Consider the following 18,221-nt stretch of genomic DNA (forward strand, 5'->3'; position numbering starts at 1 on the left):
ATACACACATACACCACAAAAACACAAACACAACACAGTACACACACAGACACAAACATACACATACACAAAAACAACACACAGACAACATACACACAGTACACACACACACACACACACACACACACACACACACACACTTTACAGAATCGTGGAACCGCCCCTGATATTGATATTTGTATTAAGACCTACGTGCAACACAAGGCGTATAACCTCTACTGTTCCTGGCCCATCCAGCAACAAAGCCTAAACTGGCTAACTAGATCGCGATTTTGTTATTAGCTGTATCACGTACACAAAAAATACTTTGACCCAGCCGGAAATTATTTGGTTTAGTGCTACCACCAGTGCTGGTGACAAACGGGTGATTGACCGGTGCAGTGGACAAACAGGCGACTGACCAGTCCAGTGGACAAGCGTGCGAGTGACCATAAAGGAAGGAATTCGTTTGACTGTGTGAAATAATGAAGCTGTCACCGAGAGAAGTGGAAGGCCTCCTGTTAAATACGGCGGGTTGCTTGGCGCAGAGAAGACTGGCAAGGGGGTTGCGTCTGAATTACCCAGAGGCAGTAGCCTTGATTGCAAGTCAGGTAATGGAAAAACCTACATGTGTAAATATATGTATAGTACACTAACACAGATAGACCGATACACGGGCCACGGGCCATTGCTTTTCGATTGATATGCATATATACAGTTATATTTAATGCACATTATTGCTTAATTTTAACACTGGCCTCGGTGGTGTCGTGGTTAAGCCATCGGACATAATGCTGGTAGGTACTGGGTTGGAATCATCCCACTATCCCTGATTTCACTAGCCCTGGTACCACTAGCCCTGAAAAATGACCAATTAATGGCTGCCATGGATATTCCATTTCTTTAGACTACTCCCCTGTACATATAAACTATTAATAAACAAACATGTCTTGTTTTACTGATAAGGTGGACACAATAGATGAGATACCCTTTTAATGCCTCAATTGAAAACGTGGAGTACTTACTTAATCCTCTTCGTACAATTCCTTTATCTATAAACATGTGTTGTTTTAATATGCTCGCTGTGCGTTAATCCTCTTCATACATTTCCTTTATCTATAAACATGTGTTGTTTTAATATCACTATTACTGTCAAAACGTAATTAGTAGGGACCTTTATATATGAATGTTGCAAATGTGACTATACAGATAAATGCTCGCTGTGCGTTATGGCGGAGGTAACCTTTGTAGAGGGCGCCAGAGGCAATAAAGTAGCAATTTTGGATGACCATGTCTTCCATAAGAACGCACAAGTAAAGGCGGCCATGAAATGGAGATGTAGCGAGACTAAGAATTTGAAATGCAATGTGTTTATTGTAGTATCTGAGGGGTTAGTTGTCAGTTAGTTGATTTAGTTTGTTTATAATGGGGATGACAACCGGTGGCAGTAACAGCCAATATGACTGACAATCTGGGGCTAGTGGAACCAGGGCTAGTGGAATCAGGGCTAGTGGGGCTAACTCACTGGGTTTGCAGCCCGGTACCGGCTCCCACCAAGAGCGAGTTCCAACAGCTCAGTGGGTTGGTGTAAGACCACTACACTCTCTTCTCTCTCACTAACCACTAACCCACTGCCCTGGACAGACAGCCTAGATAGCTGAGGTGTGTGTGCCCAGGACAGCGTGTTTGAACCTTAATTGGATGTAAGCACGAAAATAAGTTGAAGTGAAATTGAAATTAATATGAACAAGTTTATTGGTATATTAATAGAATAAAGCGGGAAACTTGTGAAGGCTATCTATAATATAAATAGCAAGGGGTTTTTTTCCTGTCGTTCTGACTGCTTCGCCTCTTTTGATTTGTACTGCCGACAGACGCCGCATTTCGCAAGGATCTTTTTGCGCCTGGGTCCAGTCGACTAACGTACACACCTCGAGCTAAATATTGCGTACCAAAATAAATTACATAAATACAACCGTAATGGAAAGACAGAAATGTTTTATTTACGGTTATATGGCGTCAGACATATGGTTAAGGACCACACAGATATTGAGAGCGGAAACCCGATGTCGCCACTACATGGGCTACTCTTCCGATTACCATCCCACAGACAGGGTCGTACATACCACGGCCTTTGATATACCAGTCGTGGTGCACTGGCTGGAACGAGAAATAGCCCAATGGGCCCACCGACGGGGATCGATCCCACACCGACCGCGCATCGAGCAAGCGCTGTACCAATGGGCTACGTCCTGCCCCGTGGACCGTAATGGAGGCCACCATCTTTGTGACTTAACACAGTAGTGGTATCGGCTAATACGGGCTGGCTGTCATATTTGGGGGGGGGGGGGGGGGGGGGGGGAGCCCGTGCTAAGCACGAGTTACATCTAGTTCGTTATAACGGGTGCAGCCATTTGGCTCCGTCCCACTGAATCCGTTCTCTGGTAGGGGACGGGACGTAGCCCAGTGGTAAAGCGTTCGCTTGTTGCGCGATCAGTTTAGGATCAATCCCCGGCGGTGGACCAATTGAGCTATTTCTCGTTCCAGCCAGTGCTCCACAACTGATGTAACAAAGGCCGTGGTATGTACTATCCTATCTGTGGGATGGTGCATATAAAAGATTCCTTGCTACTAATCAAAACGAGTAGCCCATGAATTGGCGACAGCGGGTTTCCTCTCTCAATATCTGTGTGGTCCTTAACCATATGTCTGACGCCATATGACCGTAAATAAAATGTGTTGAGTGTGTCGTTAAATAAAACATTTCTTTCTTTCTTTCTTTGTGACGTGGTATCGGCTAATACGGGCTGGCTGTCATATTTGGGGGAAAGTCCAGTTTTAGGCCACCACACCCCATCTAAACTTTCCCGTGCTAAGCACGAGTTACATCTAGTTCGTTATAACAGGGTAGACATTTGGCTCCGTCCCATTGTATCCGTCCTCTGGTGAGCAGGTAGGCTTAGTTATGCAACACTCCATGTCTTAAAACTCATTCATATTCTACAAACCGACTCGCAGGCAAAACTGAAATTTAGGTCACTGCACTATTAGCGTATGAGCTTTGAAGCGCTGAACGTTAAAAGTTCAAGTTTGTTTTGTTTAACGACACCATTAGAGCACATTGATTTATTCATCATCGAGTATTGGATGTCAAACATTTGTTTATTCCAACTTAGTCTTAAAGGGACATTCCCGAGTTTGTTGCATTGTAAGATGTTTCCTACTGATAAAATATTTCTACGATTAAACTTACATATTAAATATATTTTCTTGTTTAGAATATCAGTTTCTGTATATTCAATGTGTTTCTGGTCGTCTTAATATTTGTAAGAAGCCCAAACTGGATTTTATCTTCAAATAATTTCGTACGTACGAAAAAATCTTTTTTAGGAAATAAAATGAAATTTAACCTAGTAAAAATATTACAACGATCAGAAACACGTGTAATATACAGCCACTAATATTTTATGCAGAAAAATATATTTGATATGTAATTACAATCGTTAAAAAGGCTCAGTTAGTCAATAACATATTAATAGTTGCAGGAAACTCAGGAATGTCCCTTTAAGTTAGTTAGTTTGTTTCGTTTAAAGGGACATACCCTAGTTTCAACCCATGAAAATTATCACTAAGTTTGGTTAATGGTGTTTATCTGTTAGACACGACAGACAAATATATCTTCTATTTATGGCTTATGCTATTATCAGACTACCAACTGTCACGACGAAGTTGGCCAACTCGACAGTTGCGTTTTAATTTCCCTCACTCCCGACTTACGACGGGTGCGTTCAGATTAAGAAATAATCGGTCGAAGGAGTTGTACATGACGATACATTTATGTTTAACACCACCACTAGAGCACATTGATTTACTAATCATCGGCTATTGGATTTCAAACTTTTTGTAACTGACAAAAAACCTGTTACATTTTTCCATTAGTAGCTAGGGATCCTTTATGTGGACCATCTCATAGACAGGACAACACATACCACAGCCTTTGATACACCAGTCGTGGTGCACTGGCTGGAACGAGAAATTGCCCAATGGGCCCACCGACGGGGATCGATCCCAAACCGACCGCGCCTCAAGCTAGCGCTTTACCACTGATCTACGTACCGCTAAGTATGACGAGGTTATAAGAGTGTTCAGACTAGTAATGGACAGTCATGAGATGGGCGAGTTAGCCAACTCTGTCCTGACAGTTGGTACTAGCATACCCAGTATAAAACACAGTAAAATACAAATATACACCATTAAAACCCGAATATCGCCTGGGGGTACATCGCGGCACCGAATACCTACAAGTGATATTTCCACAGCGACCAAGACGGGAATTTTCTCTTAGATGGCCAGACTTGCTGACGCCTAGTCGCCAAAATCACGGTGGTAAAAACCGCACTCGCGGAGGTATTACGTAACTACTGGCCACATGGCCTCCGTATCTGGTCTGGGTGTGTATTAGAAAGAGCTCGACGACCGTCGCGCAGAGGTAATACGTAACAAAGTGCCCACCTGGGCTTAAGTGCATACTGGAACTGCACACGGCCCTCTAAAACAATTCATATCGCCACAGGCGAAAAGAAATAGAGCATGTTCCGTCACAATCTCAGTGAAGATAACACATTTTAAAGTAAAAATTTCACTCTAAAATGTGTTATCTTCACTGTAAGAAAGCCGGAACTATTGTGCTGCTGGCATTTTAAAAATAAAGGTAAATTGCCAAAAGTTATATAATAAATAGAAAATTTCATGTTTCATGAAGTTTGCAATCATATCACACTCGTCGCGCAAGCTCGACTTGTGACATATGATTGCAAACTTCACTCGATGAGAAACATGATATATATATATATATATATATATATATATATATATATATATATATATATATACACACACACACACACGCACGCACACACACACACACACACACACACACACACACACACAAAAGTCAATGATACATTATCTATTTTGCGTCTTTGTACAATATAACAGAACGTGCTACATTTTTGTTTGTCAGATCCAAGAGCTGGCCCGCGATGGAAAGACTGTCTCGGAGCTAATGTCCGTTGGACGGTGTATTCTGGGTAAGTTGGTAAAACATAATGAAAGATAAGGCTGATATAGACTGGATGCGGCGAGTGCGTGCGATTCGGCAAAATCGAAATAAATTAGTTTCAATGAGAGCGTCTAGACTGGATGTGTGCGATGCGTGCGTCTGCAAAACACATGCGTCCAGTCGCAATGAAATAATCGTCTGCGATTTATATGTCCAAGACACAAGCGGAAGACGCGCTTTATCCTATCTATATGAGGCTTGACACCAGAACACTTTGGCCAAATGCTTTGAAATCGAGAGAAAGAGAAATCCGCTGTCGTCATATAAGGCTATTCATACCGATAAAGCAGCAAGGGATCCTTCATATGCACTTTGTCATAGAGAAGCAAGTACAATGTATATACCACGGTCTAAGGGCGGGATGTAGCCCAGTGGTAAAGCGCTAGCCTGGTGCGCGATCGTTCTAGGGTCGATCCCTGTCGGTGGACCTATTGGGCTATTTCTCACTCTATGTAGTGCACCACGACTAGTATATTAAAGGCCGTGGTATGTCCTATCCTGTCTGTGGGATGGTGCATATAAAAGATCCCTTGCTACTAACGGAAACATGTACGGATTTCCTTTTTAAGACTGTCAGAATTACCAAATGTTTGACATCCAATAGCCGATGATTAATAATCGATGTGCTCTAGTGGTGTCGTTAAAGAAAACAAAATTTAACTTTTAACTTTTTGATGTAGGTCTAACAGTCTTGGTATATTGGTTGGGGATGAGGAAAAAACCCACTCAGTCCATTGACGGCGATCGATCCATAGCACCCATATTGGAGAGTCAGCGAGCGTTTACGAATATTGCTGAACGTCCAATCTTAAATCATCGACATTTTGTCTTCTTTTTTTCTTCTTCTTCTTCTTCTTGTTTTTCTTACACACTTTTGCTGAGAATACCAGCCATCACAGCCTTGCCATCCAATGAAGTAAGCACGATCAAACTGATTGCTCTTTGACGTATATACTAATTTGACACTGATTGCTCTGTGTGCAAACGTAAAATCAATAGCTTAGCCAAACACCTGCGGCCCGGGGGTCATTGTGCCCCCGCCAATGTCCGCACCTACATAGGTGTCCTAAATAATGGTATTTCAAAGAACATGGTATGTACTGCCTTAAATGGGGAATTTCATATATAAAGGTGAGCTACAGATTACATTCGAGGAGATGAAGGCCACTGTAAAGCGAACATACAAGACACGATGGTTCCAACAACACCCAGACCATAACAGCAGAAACAGTTACCACAAACTCTCAAGAGAAGACCAGGTGGTGACGATACGACTGAGGACAGGCCACAAAATTCAGAGTGGTAGAAACTGGAACATGTGATTGTGGCACAGCCGCCATGACTGTCGATCATTTCCTGCAGCATTGTCCCTAATACCAGGCCCAGAAGAAAGGCAGTCTGGCCTTCAGATGAACCCCTGAAGGACAAACTATTCGGCCCCAGTGAAAACCTGCAGCGCACAGCAGCATTTGTTTGAGCTACTCGAGTCCCTATCTGAGCGTTCGGAGAAGAAGAAGAAGGAGAAGAAGGAGGAGAAGAAGAAGAAGAAGAAGAAGAATATAAAATTAATTGCCGCTATTCCTCTCCCTGGGGTGGTTGATCTGAAAGAGCTGCATATTATACATGGTATGCTGAACGCCTTTTAGTTTTCTTTGACATGATAACAACTTTTCCATCTCATTGTCTACCCTAACTATAATTTCATATACTCATGAGAAAAATTTAAACAAGGAACTAAATGTTTTGCGTGCGTTTGGAGCTTAAAGATCCTATGACTATCAGATTTTAAAAAAAGTTTTTGTTTAACGACACCACTAGAGCACATTCATTTATTTATCATTGGCTATTGGATGTCAGACATTTGGTAATTTCGACATGTAGTCTAAAGGCTTTTATAGATTGGATGCGGTGCGTGCGTGCGGTCAAGCTAAATAAAAATCAAAATACATTAGTTACAACGAGAGCGTCTAGACTGGATGCGTACGTCTACAAAACGCATGGGGCCAGTCGCAATGAAATAATCGTATATCATCGTTTATATGCCCAATACGCAAACCGCAAATATATCAGACACAACAGTCGCATCCAGTCTATATGAGCCTTTAGAGAGGAAACCTGCTACATTTTTCTATTAGTAGCAAGGGGTCTTTTATATGCACCATCCCATGGGCAGAAGACTACATACCACGGTTTTTGTTACACCAGCTGCGCGGCCGGTCTGAGATCGATCCCCGTCGGTGGGCACATTGGGTTATTTCTCGTTCCAGCCAGTACATCACGACTGGTATAAACAAAAAAGGCCATGGGATGTGTCACCCTGTCTGGTATGGTGCATACAAAAGATTCCTTGTTGCTAATGGAACAAATGTAGCGGGTTTCCTCTGTAAGACTATAATGTAATAATTACCTAATGTTTGACATCTAATTGCCGATGATTAATAAATCAATCATTTCAACTTATTTTCGTGTTTATATCGAATTATGGTTCAAGCACGCTGTCCTGGGCACACATCTCAGCTATCAGGCCTGTCTGTCCAGGACAGTGGATTAGTTGTTGGTGGTTAGTGAGAGAAAAGAGGGTGTAGTGGCCTTACACCTACCCATTGAGTCGTTAAAACTTACTTTGGGGTGAGAGCCGGTACTGGGCTGCGAACCCAGTACCTACCCACCTTATGTCCGATGGCTTAACCACGATACCACTGAGGTCGGTAAATCAATGTGCTCTAGTGGTGTGGTTAAACAGAACAAACTTTAACATTGTTTGTCTGTCTATGAATTTTAGCATTTAATACTCGTAACAGTTACTTGTGAACTCGTCGGACCTGTGGCCTAATTCACTAAACTCTCTGAACTTTGCGATCTCGCAGTGCAATGCTAAAAGACTTGCAACGAGAATGCTTTGTTGTCTAGCAGAGCCTAAGAGAGCTTTGTGAATTAGGCCTCTGGTTTGCATAAATTTTCTAACGTGATTGACATAATATTATGCAGACATACGCACACCAAAGAACATGTTTTAGTTCCTCACCGGTCCAACCGGAGGGGACTATGGGTTTGATCTCCGTTCTTCTGTTTGCCTGTCTGTCCCTGTCCCGCATATAGTTTTCTGGATGTTCTTTTTTTTTAGAATGCCTTGATATATTGAGCTGAAATTGTGTGTATAGCTTTATCATGTACTGTTACGGATCACGTTTGTCTTTCATGGCGATTTACATATTTTTCACAGAGGTATCGCCCTTGAACTTAGGTATTGCAATGCCTGAAGATATCGATTACGAGGTGAAAATTTGTATACAGCAGCTGATTTCTTACACACCCGTTGGTGAGACCACCATGTGTTATTTATGATTACATATCAAGACATACGACTGGCTGCTCCTAGGTGATGACCAGGGGTCTAATTCATTAAACTCTCGCAACTTTGCGATCTCGCAGTGCAATGCTAAAATACTTGCAAAGAGGATGCTTTGTTGTCTAGCAGAGCCTAAGAGACCTTTGTGAAAAAGGCCCCAGGTCACCAATGCCATACGTCCAATGAAAACCCAGCGCGATGGAAATCGATTACATTGTGATGTGTAGTTAACCTGACAATCATGTGTCTGTGACATGTAAGTCAGCTACAAGTGCAACGGCTGTAAATAGCGTTTAGTCGAAAAAGATGTTACAATTTGCTTAAAATCTAGCTTTTGAGGATATGTAAGAAATAGAATAATATATATTCGTGTCCGTTTGATACCATTTATCTCCCAACTCGTTGTTTAAACACGTATCAAACTCGCTTTCGCTCGTTAGATACATTTTAAAACAACAGGTTGTAAGATAAATGATATCTAACGGCCGCTCATGCATTATTCTCTGTTTTTTATCATGTACTGTTAACTTTCATGGCGATATACCCATTTTTCACAGAGTTATGGCCCTTAAATTTAGGAGATACGAAAAAATTTGGGCCCAGTAGGGGACACGTCTTGCTTTAGCAGTACTCTCAGAATGTTTGTTTTGCAACAAAGTTTCACTAGATCCGTGTCGGATTGGCGATGGATTGGGAAAGTTTATACTTAACTTAACATGGTTTCCATTAAAACTATCTGTATCAGGTCAACGACCGACGCAGATAGACTTACATGAACATTATATGTGTTAGCTGTCGCTTTGAAAGCTCCTCGTAGCTGTGTAATTGTGTGGTGGGGTGGGGGGGGTGGTAGGGTGAGGGGGCTTTTTTAATTATTGTTTAATGACCCGAAGCAAACTAATGAAAAGTGTCATGCACTGAGGGAATACGTGACTACACATTCTATTTAAATATTGCGCGACATCGTAATGCTTGGGATAGGATTTATCACTCTAAACTTTAGTATAATGCACTAGGCGCGGATCCAGAAAGGATGATGGAGGTGTACACACTGGTTTTCATTACAAGTGCACATTGTCTGGTCGAGTATGCAATATTATTGAAATAATTGAGGAAAACGGTTAAGAACGGTACATACAGGGGACATTACAGTATAAACATTGTTTTGTTTTTGTGTTTACTTCGTCTCCTTGTTTTTATTATGTTTTTGTAGTTATTCTTTTTTCTTTTCTTTTTTTCTCTTTTTTTTCATCTTTCCTTTCTTTTTTTCGTGGGTGGGGGAGTTGGTTTTGTTGTTATTGTTGCTGTTAGATGGGGTTTTTTTTTTTGGGGGGGGGGGGGGGGGGGCGGGTGGATGTGAATTTGGTTTTATTCAAAGTGTGTTGTTTGATACATAATGTGTAGCAAAAAAATTGAAGATCAGTTCCTCACGACTGGTATATAAAAGGCTGTGATATGTGCTGACCTGTCTGCGGGAAAATCCATATGAATGATCATCTGCTACTAATGTAGCGGTCTTCCTCTGAACACAATGTGTGATAATTACTAAATGTTGGACATCCAAAAGCCGATGATTAATAATTCAATTTGCTCTAGTGGTGTCGTTAAACTAAAACACTCTTTTTTTTTGCTTATCTTGTCACATATTTTACTAGATTCCGCTAGATTCTACGTAACTACTTATAGTCAATATGCTAATTACAGTCTCTGTGTGAGGCAGGGCAGTTGGTAGTGATTGATTTATATCCGTTCTCTTTTTGGCTTTTGGTATTTTATGCTCACCAAAACGCTTGATGATGATGTAGACAGGAAAGCACATACCACGGCCTTTGACATACCAGTCAAGGTGCTCTGGCTGGAACGAGAAATAGCCCAAATGGGCCCACCGACAGGGATCGATCCTATACCGAACGTGCATCAGACGAGCGCTTTTACCACTGGGCTACGTCCAGTATAAAAGTCATTAATACGTTTTGTCACATGACCTGTAATATGATGTGTTCGATGGTGTGATGTGATGTAATGTGCTGTGTTGTTTTATGGTTGTGTTATTGTTCACTATTTATTGTGTTCCAGGCCGAATCCACGTTTTGCCAAATGTTGGCCATATGATGGAACAGGTTCAAGTGGAGGCCACATTTCCTGATGGGACGAAACTGGTAAAGTTAATCTATTTAAATTCTATTTTCAGCTGTTAGAGATTTATAGAATAATGTGAAATTCATGATCCGTTCACTTATGCACCTGATACCTAATTTATCTGATATTTCTCTATAATTCCGTCTGATCATTTCTTCAAGATCCACAACTTCTCAAAAGTTTTGTTTCTTATTGTTGTTGTCGATGTTGATGATGATGATGATGGTGATGACGATGACGACGACGACGACGACGATGACGACGACGACGACGACGATGATGATGATGATGACGATGATGTGATGATGATGATGGTGATGATTATGGTTATGACGATGATGATGTAGATGGTGATGACGATGATATTAACACAGCGTAGTTTTTCTTTGAATGTAAATGAATGAACAGAAGACACAAGTTGGTGATGTAGGTTCTTGTATTTCACCTTCCAACATAAAACATGATTAACAAGTTAACAACATAGCGACACAGACAAAATACATGTCTAAGGTCTTAGGTGAACGATAGAGTTGATACTGCGATTGAGAACCACAAGGGTCTCCCTTGGGTCTCACTTCTTCGGTCTATCTCTGGGTCTCTATGTGGGTCTGTCCTTGGGCCTATTTTTTTTTATAGGATCCGGCTCAAATGATTACGCCTTAATGTTCCATGGGAATCGCATTATTTTGTCACGTGATAATTTGTAATCGCTAACTGCTGACATAATAATAGGTATGTTTGTTGGCAGACCGGGTATCAGATGGGGGCAGTCGATTCTTGCGTCGATTCTTGGAGTTTCAAATATGCAGCCAATCCAACCAGACGTTGTTGAGTGCGCTGTGCAATTACCCCCCCCCCCCCCCCACACACACCTGGGGGGACTAATTGCAACGTATGGAAGCCTGATCGAGTATCGCGTCTCGTACACCGGGTCACGGGCAACCGTGACCTTAGTGTACGGAGATCGCATACACAAGAAAGGAAGGTGGAGGAAAAGGAGACGTGCGCCAGCGGCGGCGCAGGGGGGGTCAAAACCGGTGGCTAAACCGCCGGCGGCGACTCCTTCTGTTAGACCGCCCAACGCCACTCAACCGAGGAAGACGACCAAGATGGAAGAGGTTCCGGCCCCGGCTGTCTCGGCTTCTGTCCCTCAGGAAGATGACGAACTGAACGAGCTGGACACAGCCATCTGTGTCACCCCGTTCAATCGGCCACCTGCACCCGTACCTACTCAAGCGCCTCCGGATGTGTCGCCGATCCAGTCGACGACACCCGTTGAGGCGCAGGCCCGGAAAGGACCTGTTGTGAAGAGGAAGGCGAATACTCCTCCGTGTGCCACTCCAGCCAGGCCAAGTCGCCCCTCTCAACCGCCGCAGCCGGGGACAAAACCAGTGGAGCAGTGGTCACTGCAGGCCGGCCGTCTCCAACAGCGATATCAACAGCTGGTTAAGACGAACCTCACGGATGCACGTCAACTGATGAGCCATCCAAAAGAACAGTCCTACCAACCTCTGCCAGACGGACGCAACGAGGGGGAATTCGTTGTGCACCGACTCAAGATGCGGGAGCGACAAAGCGCTGTATGCGTAACCATCCGCCGGAACGGAAGATTCAACCAAGGTCTGCTGCTATCGGAGATGGACAACCCGACATTACACCGAGTCCTCAAAACCGTCGCGGGTCCACACTACCGTCCAATCACCAAGACCTTAATAGACTCCGATTACCGGCAGTTCCTCCAGCATCTCGAGACCACCGACTACATCGGATCCCCCTAGACACCAACCTTTCCTAGGACAGGTACCAACCTCTTTTATTGGGCTAGTTAGACTTTAAACGTTTTGGAAGCAGTTCAAAATTCTCATGTTTATTTTTTTATAAGTAGTCTAACGCATTTTACTTTGGCGCCCGTTCAATTGCTCAAAATCACCTTAAAAACCTTTTGGCTGAGCAGTCTTAACTATTTTGGGTTAAATTTTAGAGTAATATTTATGATGATGATGATGATGATGATGAAGAAGACGATGATGATGATGATGATGGTGATGATGATGTGATGATGATGGTGGTGATGATGATGATGATGATGATGATGGTGATGATGATGTAATGATGATGGTGGTGATGATGATGATGATGATGATGATGGTGGTGATGATGATGAAGATGATGATGAAGATGATGATGGTGGTGATGATGATGGTGGTGGTGATGATGATGGTGATGATGATGATGGTGGTGATGATGGTGGTGATGATGATGATGATGGTGATGATGATGATGATGATGGTGATGATGATGGTGATGATGGTGGTGGTGGTGATGATGATGGTGATGATGATGGTGGTGATGATGGTGGTGATGATGGTGGTGATGGTGATGGTGATGATGATGGTGATGATGATGATGATGATGATGGTGGTGGTGATGATGATGATGATGATGATATTATTACATTATGATGTTTAGCTGTCCGTGTGTCAATATTATAAGAGTACGAGACGGGGGCGGGTGGGGCTACAAACCAGGGCTGGAGAAAATCCTCAAATTCTGGCAAAAAAGATAAGAGATATTCTACCCACAATATTAGCTGTAATCTATATTTAAAAAATATATATGTATATGGTGATTCGTTTGCAACCCTATATAGCTGTTTGGCAGTGATGCTAATAGGAATAAGTGTTATTAACCAGATTCGGACATTTTCGTTTAATTCGAGCAAAAGTCAGTCTGCCCCCCCCCCCCCCCCCTTACAAAAATGGGAGCCTGTACGCCTATTGTCTGCCCCTTCAAAAATTGGAGTCCGTACGCCTGTGGTCTGTCCCCTTCAAAAATTGGAGTCTGTATGCCTATGGTCTTCCCCCTTCAAAAACGGGAGCCCGTACGCCTATGGTCTTCCCCCTTCAAAAACGGGAGCCTGTACGCCTATGGCGAATATCAAAACCATTTTGCTCTCAGTTATCATCCTTGTTTCATAATACAAGTGTGTCCGACTTACGCAGGTGACAGTACACAGCCCGATATCAAGTCAAGATGGCGATCTTCAAATGGCTTTCTATGGAAGTTTCCTTCCTGTTCCAAGCAATGAAGTGTTCCAGGACAAACAGGTAAGTCACTTTCTTACACACCAATCTAATTAAAATTAGCTCCACTATTACATGTGGATCTAACAGCACCCCGTTGGAGCTCATGTCCAGTTGACCTTTCATTTGACCAATCAAAACCTTACTTGCAAAATCATGCCAGTGATTTGAAAAGAATTTGAAAACATTCGGGATTATTCCGAGGGTATACGAAATGATTCGGGTGAATTGCGAAGTATACCGGAAACTAATTTCAATATAAATATTTATATAAAATTCGTTTCAAGACGAAAACAAAAACCCGTGATGGTATAGCCATAAAATCTGTTTATAGTAATATACAATCCAGAGTTTATTACTGCACATTTCCCCCGGGTTTTTCAATGCTGAAATAGACCAACAAGTTCCCTATTGCATAAATAGTCTCGCCCGATATTTTTAGAATTTGTATGCTCCCGAATAACGCTATAAAAGGCGAAGTGTAATTGGTCGATATTTAAATTGTTATTTATAGATGAAATGTCACCTGGACATGGGAGTCCGCGCAATGCTGTTAGATCTACTGGTAGACCCAGTAGAGCTAATTTTAATCAGATTGCTTACACACCCGTTGGTGAGAACATCATTCGTTATTTGTGATAACACATACTTGTTAACACATATATGTGCGATAACATTTTAAAGACATACAACTGGCTGCTCCCAGGTCACTAGGTCACTAATGCCATACCATCTAATGAAAAAAAAAAAATTCGATCACTCCGTGACGTACAAGATGACTTGTCTGTGACGCACAAGTTAACTAAAGGTTGTCACAGGAAAAAACAGTCAGAGCATGGTTTTATCGGGAGGTGTCGGAGGGGCGTCGAGGGTACGACCAAAGCACCTCAGTCGAGCGCTCTACCGACCGACCCTGTTTTACTTTCTAGTATGTCGATGTTCATGTCTACCAACTCGTCTAATCCGAAGGGTAGTCAGTGGCGGATCCAGAAACTCCATTTAGGGGGGCTCCGTGACATGAGGCGGAATGCCAAGGGAACTTTGGGAGACGTTTGGAGGGGTGAAAATTAATATATAATAAAAATTATAACTCGCAAAATTTAGGGGGGGACGGGCCTCTGGGGCCCCTCCTAGATCCGCCTCTGGTAGTTAAGAAAAGTACTGACATAACGTGCCTCGTTCACTACTAACACGTCGTATGTTGGTTCGTACAGATGGGCGACGACAGCGTTGTCGACGCTAAACTGGACGTAATTCCGGGCGAGTTGTTTCCGTGCGAGAGATCCATCCAGCTGAACGGTGATAAAGATCGCGTTACACTCAGCGTCAAGAGCTTCTGTGACCGGCCCATCCAGGTGAGTCTTAAGCCCGTCTCACACGGCGCGAATTTGCTGTGATACGACACGAAACAAAAATATATATCGTGGCATATCTTGAAGAATCGCAAGTGATCTTATCACACAGTGCCCTGTTCCATGAAGCGATCCTAGATCTAAGATCATCTTAGCGCTAAGACCGCTTTGTGGAATGGGGACCAGGATGGCAGTAAACGTCCTCGCACACATTTCGTATACGACTTTTTGGTCTAAAACTCCACGACCAGAAAAGATATGACATGATGGCATCGTTCTGTCTATAAACGTATCGCAGGACTTTTTAGCATATCTTATTAAACAGTATGTTTCAGTACCGTGTCGTATCGCAGCAAATACGCACCGTGTGAGGCCGGCTTTAGTGTTAATCTTCACCAGTGTCAGTAACCTCCACCAGTGTTATTATACAGCAGCTGTCGCGCAGGTCATGACCCCTTGGTGTGCACGCTCCGCCTGCCGGCCACATAAAAATCAGTGGCCTGTTCTGAACTGGTCGCTCCCTAGACTGATTGTTGCGCTTAACATTAGACGAATGCGATATGAAAGAAGACGATAAAATGTTCGCGAGCGCTCGGCCTTCTGAACACGCCCCTGATCTGATAAGTTTGCCGTATTTTGCCGTATTTTGACTGGTTCCCGAAGTGATTATAATGTTTAATGTGTAGCGTAAAAACTGGTCTTGCTGAATTTTGCCTTGATGTTTATCAATCTGTAACTCGTCAGCGACAGACGTAAACAAAAACAAAAAAACAAAAAAAAAAAAAATATTTCAACATATAAACCTTCGAAAATTTCGCGAACGATTTTATTGCGTAATCCATTTTTTGTTCACGCATTCAATTTTAATAGGATATACTTTACATGGTTATGACGGTTACGCAAAAACGAAATAAGTTACCTGAATTTAAAACAAGTTTGTTTTGTTTAACGACACTACTAGAGCACGTGGATTTATTAATCATCGGCTATTGGATATCAAATATTTGGTAATTTTGACGTATAGTCTTAGAACCCCTGCGCGTGCTGTATCCTCACCGTGGTGCAGGGGTGTAACATTCTCTTTGAGAATGGCCAATACAGCACAAAATTTAAGTTTTTAGTAAAAGTCAGTATCTATCTCTGATATTTCTATTTTTACACAGTCCTTTACACTGTGTTTTTATTTGACTGTTGAATTTTTATATTGATGTTGATCATCACTTTGTTTTCCCCATTACCATATTTTAACACCCAATAGCCGACGTATTTTTCGTGCTGGGGTGTCGTTAAACATTCATTCATTCATTATAGTCTTAGAAAGGAAACCGGCTACATTTTTCCATTAGTAGCAAGGGATCTTTTACATGCACAGAAAGGGCAGCACATACCACGGCCTTTGATATACCAGTCGTGGTGCACGTGCATTGGCTTACCTGAATTTGTTTTAGCGCAACCCATTAATGGTTTTATGGGATCGATTCCTGTCGGTGGGCCCATTGGGCTATTTCTCGCCCCAGCCAGTGGACCACAACTGGTACACCAAATGCCGTGGTATGTGCTATCCTGTTTGTGGGATGGTGCATATAAAAGATCCTCTGTTACTAATGAAACAAAATGTAGCGGGTTTCCTGTCTAACACTATTAGCCCAAGTACTCTGACTGTAGAGGGCTAGACGAACATTTGGACAGATATGGCTGAATAACTGTCCAAATGTCAGTCTAGCCCTCTACAGTCAAGAGTACTCGGGCTATAACACTGTATGCCAAAATTACCTAACGTTTGACACCCAATAGTATAAATCAATGCGCTCTAGTGTTGTTCTAAGAGGCCTGAACAATGTCTTGCAGTTGTTGTTCGGTTATACTTATTTTCGTTAGTAATCTGTATGCGTGTTCGTAATCTGTATGCGTATTCGTAATCTGTATGCACATTCGTAATCGTATTCGTAATCTGTATGCGTATTCGTAATCTGCATGCATGTTCGTGATCTGTATGCGTATTCATAATCTGTATGCGTATTCGTAATCTGTATGCACATTCGTAAACGTATTCGTAATCTGTATGCGTATTCGTAATCTGTATGCACATTCGTAATCGTATTCGTAATCTGTATGCGTATTCGTAATCTGCATGCATGTTCGTGATCTGTATGCGTATTCATAATCTGTATGCGTATTCGTAATCTGTATGCACATTCGTAAACGTATTCGTAATCTGTATGCGTATTCGTAATCTGTATGCACATTCGTAATCGTATTCGTAATCTGTATGCGTATTCGTAATCTGCATGCATGTTCGTGATCTGTATGCGTATTCGTAATCTGTATGCGTATTCGTAATCTGTATGCGTATTCGTAATCTGTATGCACATTCGTAAACGTATTCGTAATCTGTATGCGTATTCGTAATCTGTATGCGTATTCGTAATCTGTATGCGTATATGTAATTTGTATGCGTATACTGCAGTGTTCTAGTTAGCAATAAATAGAAGGGCGATGCCCCCGATTATCGCCGCCCTGTCCCTGATTCATTGCCATACAAAAATATTAAAATAATAAAATAAAAATATTGCTTTCCGCTCAAAGTGTGTATAGGGTAGTTACGGGTCTGAATTCCCAACTAAAAAACGTTTGACAATAATATTGTTATAATACGTATACGTAATCCGCAATGCATAATTCATGGTAATAATGTTCTATTAAAAATAGATTGAGTAGATTCCATCCATGCGTCTTCGTACGTGTGTACGTATCTATTAAATTACGTACTCGTATACGTATAATGGAATTTGAGCCTAAATCCGGTTTCGCTATAACGTTTTACGATTAGAACCTCTAATAATACTGTTTTATTCCATCTTGGATGTGAGGTAATTTAATATACGTCACGGACATAATAAATTACGTCTCTCTGTTCGCCTAACGTGAAACCACTTTAGATGTGACAGCAGTTATATATACAAATAAATGTCTGCTTTGAAAGATTAAAGGGACATTCTCGAGTTTGCTACATTGTAAGATGTTTCCCACTAATAAAATATTTTTACGATTAAATTTACATATTACATCTATTTTCTTGTTTACAATTCCAGTGTCTGTATATTTAATGTGTTTCTGGTCGTCTTAATATTTGTAAGAAGCCCAAACTGGATTTTGTCTTCAAATAATTTCATACGTATGAAAAAAGATATTTTAGG

The 18,221-nt window shown here is 42.0% G+C and overlaps 1 protein-coding gene across 1 annotated transcript in view; it reads left to right on the top strand.

Moving 5' to 3' along the window:
• Positions 1 to 240: 240 nt before the first annotated feature.
• Positions 241 to 18,221, top strand: part of LOC121390622 (urease subunit alpha-like) — a 70,095-nt gene continuing 52,114 nt past the window's right edge. Inside the window, exons 1-5 of the mRNA XM_041522484.1 lie at positions 241 to 590; positions 5,003 to 5,069; positions 10,527 to 10,609; positions 13,592 to 13,696; positions 14,887 to 15,027. Coding sequence (XP_041378418.1) covers positions 465 to 590; positions 5,003 to 5,069; positions 10,527 to 10,609; positions 13,592 to 13,696; positions 14,887 to 15,027 — 522 coding nt within the window. The 5' untranslated portion in view covers positions 241 to 464. The remainder of the gene's footprint in view (positions 591 to 5,002; positions 5,070 to 10,526; positions 10,610 to 13,591; positions 13,697 to 14,886; positions 15,028 to 18,221) is intronic.

The sequence above is a fragment of the Gigantopelta aegis genome, chromosome 15 (assembly GCF_016097555.1).
Source record: "Gigantopelta aegis isolate Gae_Host chromosome 15, Gae_host_genome, whole genome shotgun sequence".
Taxonomy (NCBI): Eukaryota; Metazoa; Mollusca; class Gastropoda; order Neomphalida; family Peltospiridae; genus Gigantopelta; species Gigantopelta aegis.